Source organism: Pan paniscus, chromosome 1, assembly GCF_029289425.2.
Source record: "Pan paniscus chromosome 1, NHGRI_mPanPan1-v2.0_pri, whole genome shotgun sequence".
Classification (NCBI taxonomy): domain Eukaryota; kingdom Metazoa; phylum Chordata; class Mammalia; order Primates; family Hominidae; genus Pan; species Pan paniscus.
Genome location: NC_073249.2, coordinates 205,290,708 through 205,309,326, shown reverse-complemented (window position 1 = coordinate 205,309,326; position 18,619 = coordinate 205,290,708). Strand labels below are relative to the sequence as shown.

The following is an 18,619-nucleotide window of genomic DNA, read 5'->3' as shown; positions in this document are numbered from 1 at the left end:
CAGATCAGGGATAACACAGGCCTTCCACCAGTCCAGGGTGGGCAGATCTCAAGGGAGTTCCATACTCTGCAAAACAGCAGGGTCAGCCCAGGCTCAGTGGTTCATGCCTGTAATCCCAGCACGTTGGTAGGCTGAGGTGGGAGGAACACTTGAAGCCAGGGGTTCGAGACCAGCCTGGGCAGCAAAGTGAGCCCTCATCTTTACAAAAAAATTAAAAAACCAGCCCACTGCAGTGGCTCACACCTATAGTCTCAGGCACTCAGGAGGCTGAGGTGGGAGGATCACTTGAGCCAGAAGTTCCAGGCTACAGTGAGCCATGATGGTACCACTGCATTCCAGCCCTGGCAACAGAGCAAGACCCCATCTATACAATGGAAACAGACCAACAAAACATCAGGGTCAGACTCAGGAATGGTTGGGCAGAGGGGAAGACCAAGCACAGGTGGCCAGATGCCTTCCTGGGGTGACTCTCAACTGTTAACCAGCTGGAGGGGTGGTGAGAGGGTCCTGTCTTTTTCTCTCATCTGCAAAATGAGAGATAATGTACCCACCTCATAGAGTTGCTATAAAGTGCTTGTAATTATTATTACTGGCCACTCTCCTGGAGAGCCCAACCCTTTCAGGGCACCAGAAGTGTGGTGGGGCTGTCCTGGGTGGTGGGCTTGGCCCTTTGGCCCCCCGGAGATAGCTGCCCTGGATGGTGGTCTCCCAGTGGGTCCAGCCCCTGCTGACTCTCTCCAGCCTCAACCTCATACCTCCCCTTTCCTGTCCTGCCCCAGCCGCCTGTCCTGGCTCTGTCCTAACCTCCCCAGGCTGCAGGCAGCTTTCCTAACCAGCCACACTGTTCACAGGCACCCCCCCTCTGCTGGGGGTGCCTTCTCCTGCTTTTCTGCCTAGTGAACCATTGATGCTTTGAAATTCAACTTAACCAGGTGAAACTCTGGTGGCCAGGGCAGGTGGTACAGGACCATCAAGGCAAGAAGGCTGGGACCGGGAGCAGGGGAATGGGGATCTGGACAGGTGACAGTGCCTGGAGCAAGAGCAGGAGGAGCCCACCCTGAGGACAGCCACCCACTGCACACAGGCTGGGAGACCGGACACGGAAAGAGGGAGTGGTCTGGAAGGGCGGGGGAGGGGTTCAGGGAGCCAATGAACACAGGGCAGAGAAGAATTTGTTGGGGGCAGCAGCCTGGAACAGGGGCCTGAGGGGTTCCGGCCAGTCCAGCACTGGTCATCAGAAGTCAGGAGGGGAAGGCCTGGGTCCAGTTCCCTGGGGTCTTCCTGGTTTCCAGGAGATCAACCTGGTTCTACCAAGTTCTACCACCCATGTGGGGTGGAGGATGAGGACAAGGGCACAGACCTCCCAGTGAGAAGAGGGCTGTGGAGGGCAACCCTGAGAGAGGCTCCTTTGGATGAGGGCTGGGGGGCTGCCAGAGCCGGGTCTCCTAGCCCTGGGCATCGGGTCTGAGGGGACTCGAATCTCCTGAAACCAGAACCAAGTGGCTGCCCCAGAACTTCCCCCTCCCGGGGGGGGGGGGCCACAGAAGCCCATTGTTTTCTGAGCTCAACCAGCCGGCACTGCCCTCCCCTTGGCTTGCCCCTGTCCCTGCCAAAGTGCCAGGGAAGGTGGCCGGGGCAGCCAGTTGAGCAGGTTTCCAAAGCTAGGTCTGGAGAGGCTGGCCCCCTCTTCTCCAGCCCACTGGGAGCCTAAGCAGACAGGCAGAGGCACGGGAGGCTCCTGTGTCCCCTTTCCCTGGGCACCGTTGACCTCTCCTAGGACTCTAGAGGGAGCGTGGCGATGGGGTAGAGGAGCGGTAGGGTGACTGTTTGCCATGAGGGCACTGTGATGTCATTCAATCCTTATGACAACAACCCTGACCTCAGGATGCTATCTTCACCCATTTCAGAGATAAGGAGGCAGAGGCTTAGTGAGGTTTATGATGGGCCAAGGGCCTCAACAGCTACCAAGTGACAGAGCTGGCAGGGTCCCCCTGGGGGTGTGGGTGGGAGACTCAGGCCCCAAGCTGGGCAGAGGGATGGGCAGGAAGGTGGCACATGGGGCTGCCACCCTCGCCCCATGCTGGCTGCATGCCGAGACACCCGGATCCCGGAGCTGGGCCAGGCAGAGGCCTCCTGAACAAATAACAGGTTGGCAGCCTAGAGAGGTGGTCACGGGACCGGTCCCTGCCCAGGGCACAGCATCTGGGAACCAGGCCACCCATTTACCTGCTGTCTATCCAGCATCTGTCTCCCTTGCTCAGGTGGCCTGAGCCCCACTGTGGCCAAAACCTGACCCTTCCCACCCCACCGTGGACTTCAGTGTGGACTGACTCCTCCCCTGCACTGGGGTAAGGAGGAGGAGTGACTCTGAGATGACCCGGCCGCAGGGCCACTTCCTGCCGGGCAACAACATCATCTGCTTCCCCAGCCTGGCACTTTCCAGTTTACAAACTGCCTTTGCCATCAACCCTCTCAACAGCCTCCTGAGGAACACAGAGCAGTAATGCTAATCTCCATTCTGCCTGGAAGAAAACTGGAGCCTGGATGGAGATCGTGACTTCCAAGCTTCCACCCCGAAGCTCAGCCCCAGCTGCTCTGCCCCTTGCCCACGTCCACGCAGGACACAGCTCCCACTGATGGGCAAGTCTGGGCCAGGGTGACCTTCCCAGCACCCGTCAGCCTATACATGGTATTACAGCCACCTATGCTTTCTGTCTCTCCTCACTCCCTACATTGACCTCATTGTCCCTCCCCAGCCTCCGCAGCCCAGGGGGTCTCCCTTCTCTGAGCTCCAGGCATTCCTTCGCTCACTCACCCACTCGGTCATCTACCCACTCCCCCATCTGCCCTTCATTCCTCTGCTCAGTCATTCATTCAGAACACATGTCCTGAGGTCTGCTCTGGAGTGGACAATGGTGCTGGGTGCTGGGATCAGAGTGGGGTGAACCAGGCCTCCCCAGTCCCAAAGCAGAGCCCCAGAGATACCTGCCTGGACTGTTCCTGAAGAGCCTCTGGCTTCACTGCCTAGACAGTGAGTCCCCCAGCACTGAGGCCTTGCTGAATCCTTTCCTCCCGCTCTGCACCAGCCCTAGCTGGGGCTGGGGTTGCTGCCTCATAGGCTCCAGGCCAGTCTGGTGAGCAGACGTCCCTGCCCCTCACAACTCCCCAGGCGGGGTGACCGCCCAGGCCAAGGCGAAACCCCCACGGGGATAGACAAGGTCACCATCTCCTAACCAAAGGTGACATGGGGAAGCCCTAGCTCTGTCCCCAGATCACAGTGTGTGCAGGATTAAGTCACCATAACCTCTCCAAGCCTCAGTTTCTCTACTAAAAATTGGGTCTCAGGCCAGCTCTCTCATCCTACAGAGGACGAATGGGAGGATGAGAAACTGGAAACTGAGTCCACCAAGGATTGGTTGGAAGCAGAACCCTGGAGGAGGGCTTTCCCAGTGGAGAGGACCTTAGACTCCTCTAAGTCGCTTCTCTTCTCTGAGCCTCAGTTTCCTCAGCTACAAAATGGGAGAGTAACACCAACTTTGCAGGGTTGTTGTGTGGAATAAATTAGGTATTATATGGACAACCTGACTAGCCTAGAGCTGAGGACACAGTAGGTGCTCAATAAATTACAGGCTCCTGCCTGGAGAGGCAGTGTAGCATCAGTGTGGGCTCTGGAGCCAGATCCTTGAGTGCGAATCCTAACTCTGCCACATAACAGCTGTGTGACCTTGGACAAGTTACTTAACCATTATGAACCTCAGCTTCCTCATCTATAAAATGGGGATAGCAGTGCTGACCTCTGAGGGTTAAATGAGTTCATTGGTGTAAAGTGCTTAACATTCACCATGAGCATTTCTTGGCCTTCCCTTCTCTTCCTTCCTTTCTTCCTTCCTCTGTAGGTGCCTGAGGACTGAGACAAGACTCCTAGGTGGAAGTTGTGAGAAGGTAGAAACGATGGGACAAACACAGCTGCCCAAGAGTAAAGCAACCTAGGCAGGGCACGGTGGCTCATGCCTATAATCCCAGCACTCTGGGAGGCTGAGGCAGGCGGATCACCTGAGGTCGGGAGTTTGAGACCAGCCTGACCAACGTGGAGAAACCCCATCCCTACTAAAAATACAAAAATTAGCTGGGTGTGGTGGCGCACGCCTGTAATCCCAGCTACCCGGGAGGCTGAGGCAGGAGAATCACTTGAACCCGGGAGATGGAGGTTGCAGTGAGCCGAGATCATGCCATTGCACTCCAGCCTGGGCAACAAGAGCAAAATTCCATCTCAAATAGAAAGAAAGAAAGAGAGAGAAAGGAAGAAGAAGAAGGAGGAGGAGGAGGAGGAGGGAAAAGGAAGGAAGGAAAGAAGGAAGGAAGGAGGGAAGGAAGGAAGGGAGGGAGGGAGGGAGGGAGGGAGGGAGGGAGGAAGGGAAAGCAACCTGAGCAACCTGCCATGTAAGGTACCGAGCTCTGCATCAAGCAAAGGCAGAGTGAGCTTCTCAGAGGTGCAGCCAGGGAGATCTGAAGGTGTGGGAACGGGAGGAGCGGTGGGGGGTTTGACTAGAGGACCTCAAGGTGCCTCCCACATTTGAAATTCTTTTTTTTCTTTTTTTTTTTTTTTTGGTGGTGGTGGGGGGCAGGGTCTCACTTTGTCGCCCAGGGTGGAGTGCAGTGGTGAGATCTCAGCTCATTCCAACTTCTGCCTCCTGGGCTCCAGCAAGCCTCCCACCTCAGCCTCCCAAGTAGCTGGGACCACAGGTGCATGCCACCACATCCGGCTAACTTTTTTTTTTTGTAGAGACAGGGTTTCACCATGTTGCCCAGGCTGGTCTGAACTCCTGGATCCAAGTGATCCACCTGCCTCAGCCTCCCAAAGTGCTGGGATTACAGGAGTGAGCCACTGCATCCAGCCCCACATCTGGAATTCTTTGCCTCTTGATGACTCTAGGATCCCTGTAACTGAGGGCAGAGGCAATGGATGTTAAAATGTGCATATTCTTTGGTCCAGCAACCCCATTTCTAGGCATTTATTCTCCAGAAATATAACACAAATGCATAAAGATATATGAACAAAAAAGTCATGAAGCAGGGTTTGCAACCGCAAACATCTGGACGCCACTTCAATGTCCATTACAAGGAGATTAGTTAAATATATCAAACCATGGAATACTATACAGCAATGACAAAGAAGGTCTCTAGTCTTGATGCAAAAGGGGGTTTGAGGCATATTGTTAAGTGAATAAAGCGGGCTGCACACAACAAAAATCTCATTTGTAAAAATTTAAAATTACATGTCAAAGTTTACATGGCTGGCCGGGAGTGGTGGTTCACGCCTGTAATCCTAGCACTTTGGGAGGCCAAGGCAGGCGGATCTCTTGGAGCCAGGAGTTCAAGACCATCCTGGGCAACATAGCAAAACCCCATCTCTACCAAAAAAAAAAAAAAAACCACAAAAATTAGCCGGGTATGGTGGTGCATGCCTGTAGTCCCAGCTACTCAGGAGGCTGAGGTGGGAAGACTGATTGAGCCTGAGAGGTTGAGGCTTCAGTGGGCCAACATTGCACCACTGTACTTCAGCCTGAGTAACAGAGCAAGATCCTATTAAAGAAAAAAAAGAAAAGGAAAAAAAGGCCGGGCGTGGTGGCTCACACCTATAATCTCAGCACTTTGGGAGGCCAAGTCAGGTGGATCACTTGAGGTCAGGAGTTTCAGACCAGCCTGACCAACATGGTGAAACCCCATCTCTATTAAAAATATAAAATTAGCCGGACATGGTAGCGCATGCTTGTAATCCCAGCTACTCAAGAGGCTGAGGCAGGAGAATCGCTTGAACCCAGGAGGCAGAGGTTGCAGTGAACCAAGATTGCACCACTGCACTCCAGCCTGGGCGACAGAGCAAGACTCTGTCTCAAAAAAAAAAAAAAAAAAAGAGAGAGAAAAGGGGCTTGCTGCATACGGGACCCTGAGGCCCAAAAGCCCTCAGAATTTTGAGTGGGATGAAGCCCAGTTGGGCTGTGTCTGTCTGTCCATCCTCTCTCTCTTTAAACAAAAACAAAAACAAAAAGAAAGTTTACATGGCTTATCTCTGAGAAGCAGGACCACTAGGAACTTCTGCTTTCTGTGGCAAATACTTTTCTGCACGGTTTGGATGTTTATAATGAACACTTAGTATTTGTGTAATCAGAAAAAAATTAAAGATTTTAGAGAGCTGAGCACTCACTATGACTCAGCTCCCTGAGCACCTGACTGCTTTACCCTTTTCCATCACCTTGACAGGGAGGTATGACTCACCCTTTATTCCAAGGGGGAGAAGCTGACACGAAAAGAGACTAAACACCATGACCAATGTCCCTGAGCCAGGCGTCACAGAGCTGGGTTGCACCCCCATTCTGGCTGGCTCCCAAGCCCACACTCTTTCCCCTACATTAGGCATTAGACAACCTGCTCCGAGGGTCAGGGAAGAGCAGAGGCAGCACAGAAGCGGCCCAGGCAGCTGGGCCCAGGGATGTGCCCTGGGACTTCAGCTGTCACGTCCTGCAAGCCAGGCCAGCCGGGTTAGCATGTGTGGGGACAGGGCTGTCTACCTCATTTGTAAATGCAAATGTAGGCTCTGCTCCTAGCGCGGGCTCCATGCCCTGAGCTGCCCCAGGCTGGCAGGTGCCCAGCCCCACCCCTGGCACTACCCCCAGAAGCCTCAGGGTCACCAGGCAGGTGGGCACGTGCTAGCCCAGGCCCTTCCCTGGAGCTCTAAATAACTTTCTGTGTTGATCAACCTGTTTGTGGATGGATTTGGCATTGAAGGTCACTTGTCACCTTCTCAGTGACAGCCTGGAAAGGTGACAATCACACCTGAGTGTGTCTGAGTCTGGATGGGCCAGAGAACAAGACCTGGAAGTCAAACGGAACTGAGTTCAAATCCTGCCTGTGCCAAGCTCTAGCTGTGTGGCCTAGGGAGAGTCCCTTCACCTCTCTCAGCCTCTGTTTCCTCGGCTATAAAATGGTGTTGAGAATTTCTCCCTGCAGGGCTGCTGAGAGCATTAAATGAGAGAATGCACGTGAAAGTACGTCCTAAGCTAGAAGCCACCTTGCACGTGTAGAGAAGAGTTATGACCTCACTCCTGTGGGGGCAGGCGGGGGGCACAGGCACATCTGTGCGGATGTGGAGTGAGCAAGGATCCACCCTGGCTGGACCACAGGGCCCTGCCGCACAGACTCAGCCGGTGGGCGGGGCAGCGTCTGACACTTTTCCTGGGAGTCGGCACCGGGTGTTCCGCAGCTCTGCCTGGTGGTGCGAGAGGGTGTGTGTGACTCTGTGGGTGAGAATGGAGATGGGAGGCCCCGGCAGGAGCGTGAATGGGTGTGGGAGGGAAAGCGCTTGTGTCGCATGTTTGGATCTGATCACACCACCCACCTGCCTAGAAGGCCCCAATGGCTTCCCGCCGCAAGCAGGATCCAGACGCCCGCCTCACGTGGCCCACGAGGCCCTGCGTGTCTGCTCCCCATCCCCGGCCCCCCTCCCACCCGCCCACTGTCTCTGGCCTCATCCAGGGCTTCTTTCCTCCTTCTCTAGACTCCTTTCCGCTCCTCAAACCCGAGGTGCTCCTTCCCACCTCCAGGCCACTGCACACGCTGTGCCCCCTGCCTGTTACCCCCTTCCCGTCCGCCTGGATCACATTTCAGGTGCTATGTCTGTATTCAGTCTTCCAGAGCCCCCTCCCCAGACCAGGAGAAGCTGCTCCCAACCTGGCCAGCTTTCCCAGAAGCCTGTCTTGGGCCTTCATGGATTTACCTGTTGCGTTTGCACATTTCATGGTGTGACCATTAAGCCACTATCAGTCTCTCCTGCTAGAAATGGGGTTTCTTCAGGTCATGCCTGGGTCTGTTTGGGTCTGATCTGCTGCATGAATGAATGTGTATGTCTGTGCCTCTATGTTCATGATGAAGCTGTCTCTACAAGGGTCAAGTCTATGAGTGTGAGTAGGGAAATATGTGTGTGTGTACATGTAATGGGTCATCTCAAAGAACCTTTCCTCGGCCTGCAGGCAGCTGGGCTGGGAAAGGCCAAGGCAACCTGGGGCCAGTGCCCAGGCTGGCTGGGGTGAGGGGAGAACAAGCACCAGTTCCCTTACCCCCGACTAAAATAGGTCCAGGGTCTTTGTGCCAGGTAGGTCCAGTCAGGTGGGCTCCAGGCTGGAGGCCTGACTCTGTCCTGCAGTGAGCTCCACCCCTGCCTGCTCCTACAGGTTGGAGACCAGCCTCCTGCCTGCACAGCCCAGCTCACTTGAGACTCAAGCCAAGCCTGGTCTTCCATGGCTGCCCACACTCCCCACCACCCCACCGGGCCTGTCTTGTGGGCAGCAGTTATTTTTTGTGTGTGTGTGGGATGGAGTCTTGCTCTGTTGGCCAGGCTGGAGTGCGGTGGTGTGATCTCGGCTCATGGTAATCTCCACCTCCTGGGTTCAAGCGATTCTCCTGCCTCAGTCTCCTGAGTAGCTGGGATCACAGGCATGCACCACTACGCCCAGCTAATTTTTTTTTTGTATTTTTAGTAAAGATAGGTTTTCACCATGTTGGCCAGGCTGGTCTCAAACTCCTGACCTCTGGTGATCCACCCACCTCGGCCTCCCCAGAGTGCTAGGATTACAGGCATGAGCCACCACACCTGACTGGGGAGCAGTTCCTGATCTGAAAGAAGTGGGCTTCCAGCCTCTCTGCCTTCTCAGCCACCTCCACCTGTTGCCAGGAGATGATCTGGAATGTTCCAGCTTTGGGGCGGGGGAAGGAGTCCTATTCCTGCCCCCAATCCTTTACACTTTCTCTGCCCTCTGCCTGGACTACTCTTCCCACAGCCAGCTCCTTCCCATTCAGGCCTCAGAGAGGCCCCTCCCTGATACCCTTGGCAAAGCCAGGCCTTGCACCCACCCCATCCGTACTACACATTACCCATCTGAAGCTACCTTAGCTGTCTGTCTCCTGCACTGGAGGATAACGTGCATGAAGCAGGGACCGTGTCTGTCAGGTTCACTGCTGCATCCCCAGTTCTTAGACTAGTACCTGACATGTGGTAGGAACTCCGTAAGTATTTGTTGAATTAACGAGTGGCTAATGGAAGCCCTGAAAGATCCCAGGAGGTGAACATTGCCCGTTTGCAGGCATGGAAACTGAGGTTCAGAGAGGTTAAGTCTAGCCCAATGTCACACAGCAAACAGCTGGACCAGGTCAAACTTAGGGACAAGCTAACTCCACTAGAACCCCAGCACATCAGAGTGTATCACAGCCAACCTTCCCATTTCATAGGTATGAAAATGAGCCTCCGAGAGGGAGGGTGATGTTTCTCTAGGTCACTTGGGTCCGAGGCACGTGTTTCTTCCCTCCTGCAGCATGGGGTCAGAAACAGCTGCGTTGTTACACCGGCCGGCCCTTTAAAAGCACCTCCTCACTGCCTCTCACTCACCGTGAGGCAGGGGCCATGAACACCCCCACTGCACAAAGGAATGAGCCAAGGCTCAGCAAGGTGACGGACTCCTCAAGGTCACTGGCCAGGACCTGGCACCAGGCCCATCAGACTCCAAAGCCAGTGTTCTCAGGGCCAGTGCCTAAGGCCAGTGCCCATGGCTGGGGTGTACAGTCACGTGTAGGCAGGCAGGTCACCCCCTGGCAGGCAGCAAGCTTCCAGAGGACAGAGTCTACACACCAAGCGCAATTCCGCACCCACTGCAGGCGCAGCAGGTAACCATGACCGTGATGATGGCAGTAACCGCAATAGCTGGCATCGACGGAATACGTGCTCTGTGCCAGGCCCTGGTTTCAGGCCTTGGCACCCATTATCTCATTTAATCCCCCCACCAATCTTCCAGGTAGTACTTTTATTGCCCTCATGTTACAGGTGAGGAAACTGAGATCCAGAGAAGTCACCCAGCCAGCTGGTGGCCAAGACAGCATCTGCGGTCCCAGCCCAGACTCTGGCTCCAGGGCTTCCACAGCCCTGCACTAAGAGCACAGTCAGGGCCTCCCTGAGCTGCGGACTGACTCAGTCTCACACAGCAGCTCCTTGGAGCAGGGAGGAGGATGGGCGACTGGCACCCTAGCAGGCCTCTTCCCATGGTGGCTGGGGGGTTCAGAGCCTTCCAGCGTAGCCCACAGAAGTCCCAGCAGGGCCTGCAGGGACATGATCTGGTGGCTGTCTCTCTTCCCTTTACCTGTCAGGCCCAACTCAGTCTTGAATCCAGCATGTGCCACCACACACTTTTCTCCTCCACATTGCTGACCTGCCACCTCCTGTCCCTGGAACATTCTCGTACAGTGCACCTCCCTTCCCCACTACACACACACACACACACACACACACACACACACACACACACACACACACACTGCCACTTGGCCCACTTCGACTTTTGAGTCACCTCCTCCAGGAAGCCCTCCTTGATTCCCAGATGTGGGCAGGAGTCCCTTCTCTGAGATCTCAGCAACCCTCACATCTCCCTAGTCAGCACATGTCATTCCCATCAAACCACCTCTTTCCTTATGACCCTCTCTAGACTCTGAACCCAGAAGAAGTGGCCTCATCTATTTTCTCCACCACCATGTCCCCAACGCCCAGCACAGGGTTTGGCCCTAGGAGGGTGTCCCCACACTAAATGCTTGTTGAATTAGTTTGCTGAATGAATGAATTTTGGGGAAGATCCTGAACTCAGAAGGCCTTTCCAGGATCTGGGCTATCAGAAAATCCCCTCCAAGGCTGGGTGTGGTGGCTCACGCCTGTAATCCTGGCACCTTGGGAGGCCGAGACGGGCGGATCATGAGGTCAGGAGTTCGAGACCAGCCTGACCAACATGGTGAAACCCCATCTCTACTAAAAATACAAAAATTAGCTGGGCATGGTGGCACGCACCTGTAATCCCAGCTACTCAGGAGGCTGAGGCAGGAGAATGCTTGAACCTGGCAGGTGGAGGTTGCAGTGAGCCAAGATCGTGCCACTGCACTCCAGCCTGGGCGAGACAGCAAGACTCCGTCTCAAAAAAAAAAAAAAAAAAAAAAAAGAAAAAAGAAAAAAAGAAAATCCCCTCCTTAGCCATCTACTCACCCCCTGTGGCCACGACAGTGCCTAAAATTCTATCACTAGAGAATCTCTCTTTGGATGAATGAGTCTTTCCTCTCAAAATGCAAATGCTTAGTTAGAAGGGAGAACATCCCCCTGCGCATACACTCTGCACTCATTTCATTCGAAGCAATACTGTTTCCATTGTTATGGACAATCTGAGGTTCAGAGAGGCAGAGTAGTTGGGGTAAGGCCACACAGCAAGTAAGTGGAAGTTGAACTGGGTATTTGAACTCAGGTCTGCCTAACAGAACTCAAATATTCCCATGCATCTCAGACAAATAGACCAGAGTTTGAGCATCACCAGGAGATAGGGGCACACAGGGCCAACCAGACCAGGGACCTCAGGGCGGCAAGAGTCCTCTCTTCATGATGCTGAGGATAGACGTGGGATAGCAGAGTTGTGCACAAGTGAGATGGGGACCCACTTCTCAAGATCACACAGCCAAACAGTGGCAGTCCCAGAGCCACAACGCATGTAGAGGGGATTTTTCTCTTGTCTCCTGAAGCTATAGAAGATCCTTCCTGGAAGCAGGGCATCTCTCTGGCACTAGGCTCATCCCTGCCTCAGAGCCTTTGCACCTACTGCTCCCTCTGTCTGGACACCCTGCCAGCTCCCCCATGGCCAGCTCCTCTCATCCTTCAGGTTTTGGTTCAAACACCCCCTCTTCAGAAAGGCTTTCCAGGACTCCTTCATTTTCCAGCCATACAGCACAGGGTGACAGGCAAACTGGAGCCTGGCTACTTAAGCTCCAATCTCAGCTTTGCCAAGGGACCTTGAACAGGTTACTTAACCTCTCTTTGCCTCAGCCTCCCCAGCCCTAAACCAGGGTTCATAACGGTCTTGCCTCACAGGGCTGTTGTGAAGATCAAACCCATGAACATGGGCAAAGTGCTCTGAAACACAGCCTGGCACGCGCTCAGCTCTCGGCAAGGACCAGCTCTTGTTAGCATGTAGCCTTGCTTTGAAATTCAGTGGACCTGGCCAGGCGCGGTGGCTCACGTCTATAATCCCAGCACTTTGGGAGGCCAAGGCAGGAGGATCACAAGGTCAGGAGCTCGAAACCAGCCTGGCCAAGATGGTGAAACCCCATCTCTACTAAAAATACACAAAAAAATTAGCCGGGCATGGTGGCGGGCGCCTGTAATCCCAGCTACTCAGGAGGCTGAGGCAGAGAATTGCTTGAACCAGGGAGGTGGAGGTTGCAGTGAACCAAGATAGCGCCACTGCACCCCAGCCTGGGTAACAGAGTGAGACCCTGTCTCAAAAAAAAAAAAAAAAAAAAAAAAGAAAAGAAAGAAAGAAAGAAATTCAGTGTACCCATCAGAGGTTGTTTCCTTGTCTATTTACTTATAGTCTGCCTCCGCCATTCCCAATTTTACAGTTGAGGAAATCCAGGCTCAGTGAGGTGAAGTACTGCCCAAACCAAGCTCTCTGAGTATAGCGGCTAGGCCTGTCTCATTTTCTGCTGAATCTGCAGTAACTAAAACCATGCCTGGCCTACAGTACGTGTTCAGTGGTTACTGTGGCTGGATGAATAAATAATGAACAAATGACCACAGCTCTATCGCTCTGAGGCTCTGTACAGCCAGGAACTTGGGCATCTAAGATTCTATTTCAGCCCACCTCTGCCCACTCTGGTCCCAAATGACCCCCAGCTCAATCGAAGTCTCAGCCTCTCTTAGAAGTGGCTGCCAGGGGCTGGGCATGGTGGCTCACGCTTGTAATCCTAGCACTTTGGGAGGCTGAGGGAGGAGGATCGCTTGAGCCCAGGAGGTCGAGGCTGTAGTGAGCTGAGATTGCCCCACTGCACTCCAGCACGGGTGACAGAGTGAGACCCTGTCTCAAAAAATAAAAATAAAAATAAAAATAAAAATAAAATAAAATAAAATAAAGAGAAGTGGCTGCTAGGATAGCCAGGCTAATGAGCTGGGGACTAGCATCCATGCCCCTGTCCCCAGTAGAACCCCCTCACCCTGGCTTGGCCAAGGGGATGAGGCAGGAGGCCTTGGCATTTGCCTTGGGAGATCCCTGCCCAGAGGTATAGTGGCGGCCATGGGCTCAGGAAGCAGCTGCTAGCTCCCCCATCCCATACACTGCCAGCTGCCCGTCGGGGGCCTGCCCACCAGATGCATAATAGATGAGGAGGCCCAGCGGGCTGTGCCTGCTTGGCATTTCAGAGCCACTAATGAGGCCAGCCTTGTGCTTCCTGCAGCAGCACACAGGCCCCAGGGCCTCTGGCTCAGTGACTGCCATAAGGAGCCACCTGAGGACAGGGCCACCCACCCCAGCCCACCACTCAGCACAAGCAGCATCCAGGAGATCGAGGGCTAAAGGCATGGGCTCAGAGTGGCATTACTGTCAGTCTTGGTTCACCCCTCACTGACTGCATGCCCCTGGGCCACCACTTACCCTCTCTGAGCGTCAGTTCCCTCATCTGTAAAATGGGGATGGACAGTAGTAAGGGACAAACAGTCATCTGTAAGGCTGGTGTCAGGATGGAATGAAATGATTCAGGGGAAGTGCTGGGCCCAGGGCCTGGGATACAGGAAGTGCTCCATATATGGGAGAGACTGGTACCAATTCTGTCAAGAGGAAACATCTCAGCACCCAGATGGGCCTTCCCAGCAGGACACATGGACTGAGCAGTGACTCCCGTTTGGGTGGCATTCAGGGCTACATCACTCCCCGCTCCTCCCTTAACTCATAACCAAGACCTTCCCCATTTCTGCAGCTTCACTGTCTCTGACCTAGGTCCCTTCCTCAGCAGAAGAGCTGGATTCAAATCCAGCCTTCACCAGCTGTGACTTTGAGCCAGAGCCTCCACCACTCTCAGTCCTGGTTTTGGCCTCTAAACTGGCAACAACAGGCCAAATTGCAGGACTGATGCCATGATTTAATGAGACCTTCAGAGTAAAATGCCTGGCATGCTGTCAGCTCTTAATCCTTTCTGGGTTCTGCCTCCACCTCCCAGGCTCCTAGTTTTAAGGCCAAAGTTGACTCTCCTCTTCCCAGAGGTATTTTCAGAACCCTCCTACCTTGCACAAGTCCACTTGACCATTCCTCTACCCTGACACCGCTCTACCTCCCACCATCCATTTGAATACACTTTAAATGTCCAGCCCCCATTCTAGGATATCTGGGTCCCTTAGGGCTGCATAATCAGTCACCCACTGTCCCACTGGCTCCCAACCCTCACACTGGGCCTCCTTCCTCTTGCATCTGCACACCTACTCTGAGGTCCTCCACTGCAGACAACCTGCTGAGAGGGGTTAGGGATGTGTAGGGGAACTCAGCCATGATCACATCTGGCCTCTACCAGGACTCACTGCTCCTTTAATCCAAGTCCTAACCTCTTAATCCTGTTTTGTAAAGGGGTGGGGGAAAATCACCTCCTCTAGGAAGCCTTCCCAGCCTACTGACAAGGTTTTACTTATTCCCCTCCCTGAACACACTCAATTCAATTCCACAAGCATTAAGCATTTATGGGCATGGTAGTTGCACAAGACCATGTGGAGGACAGAGACATGAGAAAAGTACAGCCTGGCCTTTATGGGAGAAAGTGGGGGCTAAGTTGAGCTCAAATGTGACTCAATGGGAGGCCGAGATGGGAGGATCACTTGAGCTCAGGAGTTCGAGACCTGACTGGCCAACATGGTGAGACCTTGTCTCTACTAAAAATACAAAAATAATTACCCAGGAGTGATGGCATGCACCTGCGGTCCCAACTACTCAGGAGGCTGAGGCAAGAGATTCACTTGAACCCAGGAGGTGGAGGTTGCAGTGAGCCGAGATTGCACAACTACACTACAGCCTGGGCGACAGAGTGAGACCCTGTCTCCAAAAAAACAAAAAGCGACCAAGCACCTCTCCTTTCAAGGAGTTCAGAGCCTGCTTTGCACTGCAGGGTTATGTGAACACATGCAGCTCACCTGAAGTCAACTCCCGGAAATGCCCTATTCAACAAGCACCTGTTGAGCAGCAAGTGCAGCCCAGAGAGAGAAAATGACTTGCCAAAGTCACACAACTAGAATGTGGCAGAGGCAGATTCAAGTCCACACCTGTCAGACTCAAGTCCACACCTGCCATGCTCTTTCCCCTACCCCAGGAACATTCACGAATGCATGCTCTGTAGCAGCAGAGGAGGCATTCTAAAGAGGGAATGGGGGTGTGGGGATCAAGAAAGAAAACACCCAACAAATGGTGACAAAGGTGGGCTGGAGGTGTGGCGAGGGCCTGTGGAAATGGAAGTGGAGGGACATCAAGGGGAGGTGATGCTGACTGGGCCATGTTCCCGTTGATCAGAAACACAGAGCACGGGAGAAGCAAGCCCCAAACTAGAAAAGGAGGTGGAGACAGCCCTTGAATGCCAGGAGATCATGATTAATGGTCAAAATGGCCACCACTGACGCATGGGCTGGAGTTAAGCGATGGCCTTTGGCAGCTGGGAAGGGAGGGCCTAGGGTTAGCACCTTGGACAGCGGCTCCAGCTAGGCGAGCACGGGCAAGGCATTTTGGGTAATGGGGCGTGTCCTGGGGAATGGCCGATCTTTACTTGATAGACGGGTCAACTGAAGCCCAGAGAGGGGATGGGACTCGCCCAAAGTCACACAGCTGGCCAGTTACAATCAGTCCTGGGCCCTCGTCTCTAACTCTTGGCTTAGGGCTCCCTGGGGTGGGCCTTCTGGGTGGCCCGTCTCTGAGTCTTCCCTCAAGCGCATCCTTCGTTCAGACCCTCCCTGTGGCCTGGTGGCCCTGGGACAGAGTAGGCGAGGTTTTGGGCTCTGCACAGAGTCTGGAAGATCAAGGTTCAAATCCCAACTGCTTGTGTGACCTTGGGCAACTCATTTCCCCACTCCGGGCTTCATTGTTCTCATCTGTAATTAGAGATAATAGTCCCTAACTCTGAGGTGTGGTCAGAGTTACATGAGATAACACATGTCAGGCGTCTACTACAGTACCCAGTGCATAGCAGGTGCCCAACAAGTGGCAGTTGTCAGTGGTGTTACTACTGAACTCCCTGAAGGAAAGGATGGCATCTTCCTCACCTCTGCTTTTATCCCCCCTCAGTCTACCCCTGCTCTGAGCATAGCACACCATCTTGCAGAAGGAGGGGCTCAAATGGACTAGGCACAGCAGCAGGAGATGATGCCCAGAAAGGGAGAGGAAGCAGCGTGAGGTTGCATGGAGAGCATCAAAGGGAAATAGAAAGGCAGGCTGGGAGCTTAGCTGAGGCACCCTGTGTGCCTCCCACCCCAGGCCTGGCTTCCCAGGAGGGCTCTGCGGGGACGATGGTGCCAGATGGGAGTCGCCCAGCAGCTGGGGGGGTACTGCAGGACCCACGGACCCCAGACAGCCCTGAGCAGGGGCAGGAAGCAGCAGCCAGAGCCGTCGGGGGGCTCTCCTGCTGGAGGTGAAGCAGCAGCAGGAGCAGCCAGTCAGGCCCACGTGATGCTGATGCCAGGGAAGCCCGGAGGCACCTGCCTGCTGGGGCATCAGGGTGCCACGGTGTATCCCGAGGTGAGGCTGAACCTCCACCCATTGCCTCTTGGTGTTGAGAAGCTGCACATACAGTTGCCTCGTTCCCTCCTCCTCCAAAGAGAGGGCAGCCCCAGACACAGGAAATATGGGAGGAAGGGGTTCTGAGGGCTGTCAGGGGGAGTAACTAGAGGATTTGGGGGTCAGTAAAGGCTAAGGGAACCCCAGCCCAGCGAGGGGCCACCCTGAGGTGGGAAGAAATAGAGAAGAAAAAAAAGGAAGGAAGCATTTAAGCAAAAAGGGCCTAAAATATGCCAGGGCCAGTTTTTGTTTTTGTTCTTTTTACCTTACACCCTATGAATAGGCATTTTAATCCCCACTTCACAGATGAGAAAATTGAGGTTCAGAGACATTAAGGAATTGCTGAAGTTCACACAGGCAGTGGCAGAGTGAAGATGTAAACCTGCTTTGCCTGCCTCCAAGGCCCTCTAAAAAAGTACTCTGGGGACAGTGAGAGGGTCTGCCCACCCCCTTGCCCTGAGAGGATGGTTGGAAGCTTGGTAAGGTCTGGCCTGGCATCGCAGGGGTAGGAATGGATTGGGGGTATCTGCAGGGACCAGCCAAGGAAACCCAGGCCCTCCTGAGAGTCCCCAGTACTCACCACACACTCCGGCGAGAAGTGAAGGACTTGTCCACCCTGAAACGCAACAAGAGGGGCCATAGGTGAGGGGACATCCCTTCTCACCAGCTTGGCCCAGCATATCACACCCACCTGCACTGCACCACCCTCCCAGAGAGGCTGGAGAAGGTCCTGTTTCTAAGGATGCCTGATGCAGTCACTATCACCCTTAGGCTGCAGTCGCCTGACTGTCAGATTAGGGACATGGGAAGGCATAGGGGTTAAAGAGCCAGGAAAAGAGGCAGGACTGGGGGCAGTGGGGTAGGGGGCAGGGCTGTGGGGTGTTAGCAGGGGTGGGGGGACAGGTGGAGTAGGACAGTGACTACAGCAGCTTGGATCATGGCAAGGATGTAGGGGTGCGGCTGGGGCTAGCTTAGAGCCTTTCTAGGCAGGAGGGAAGTTTGCTGGATATCTATGGTTTATGGTGGGCAGAAAGAACATCACCCCCAAGGCCCGTAGCCTGCCTCAGTCCTGAAGCTGTTCACTCATATCCACCCAGGAAGCAAATGTCTGCGAATCTGGGAGGAGATCTAGGAGGAGCTTCCCCCCACCCTCACCCCAACACACATACCCTGCTCCCTAAGACTTCAGGGGTACCCCAGACTTTGTCTCCCCCAAATTCACCCAGATCCAGCCCCAGGACGCATGTGTGGGTAGCACTCCCGCCCCGCCCCGATTCTCCTACTGCCCTCCGAGGGCACCTTGGTGCCGCTGGGGGCAGGGGCTGAGCAGCTGTTGGAACAACAAACAACTCGCCTCCTGCCCAGAGGTATGAAGGGATGAGGAGGGAGCCCAGCCCAACTCTGCCAGCGAGAGGACGTCTTCGGCAGGGCAGGGCTGGGGGCTCCCAGGGACAGCTGATGGGGAAGGCCGACTCTGCAGACAGTGAGGTCAGAGAAGCCAGGACTTGCCCAAGGTCATAGAACAGGACCCAGCCTGTGAGCTGCCCCTGTGTTGGCTGGCCAGGAAACTCAGGGCCTAGCCCAGGCTCCTCTCATCACCTGACAGCTAGCAAGACCCCATATGGAAGGGTAGCCTCTGGCCTCCCACCCCACCCCACCCTCTGCTGGGGTCACCTCAGAAGTTGAGCGTCCACAAGGGGAAGGCAGCTTGGACACAATCCCCATAGCTCAGAGAACACTGACCATGCCCACACAGAAGCCCCAGCGCTCCACACCCCAAGGTGCGTCCCATGGGTCCCTATGACCACTGGGAGGTAGGGCCTGGTGAAGGTCATGGAGCCGCTTGTCTGGCTGGGCAGGGGCTCTGAGCCCACTCTGTCTAACCCATCTTCCCTCCAATTTGCCAAATCTCCGCAACAGGCATAAATCCCCATCCCACCTCTGCACCCCTTGACCCCAAGATGAACCTGCTG

At 54.4% G+C, this 18,619-nt stretch overlaps 1 protein-coding gene across 34 annotated transcripts in view; it reads right to left on the bottom strand.

The window, feature by feature from the left end:
• Positions 1-18,619, bottom strand: part of RAP1GAP (RAP1 GTPase activating protein) — a 70,435-nt gene that overhangs the window by 33,473 nt on the left and 18,343 nt on the right. For 30 of the 34 annotated variants that reach the window (XR_004670803.3, XR_004670812.3, XR_004670820.3 and 27 more), the window contains one exon: positions 17,227-17,262. The exons of the other annotated variants lie outside the window; for them this stretch is intronic. Coding sequence is in view for 1 of the 30 variants with exons in the window: in XM_057299623.2 (XP_057155606.1) it covers positions 17,227-17,262 (36 nt within the window). In the remaining 29 variants the exon portion in view is untranslated. The remainder of the gene's footprint in view (positions 1-17,226; positions 17,263-18,619) is intronic. 34 annotated transcript variants of the gene reach the window in all.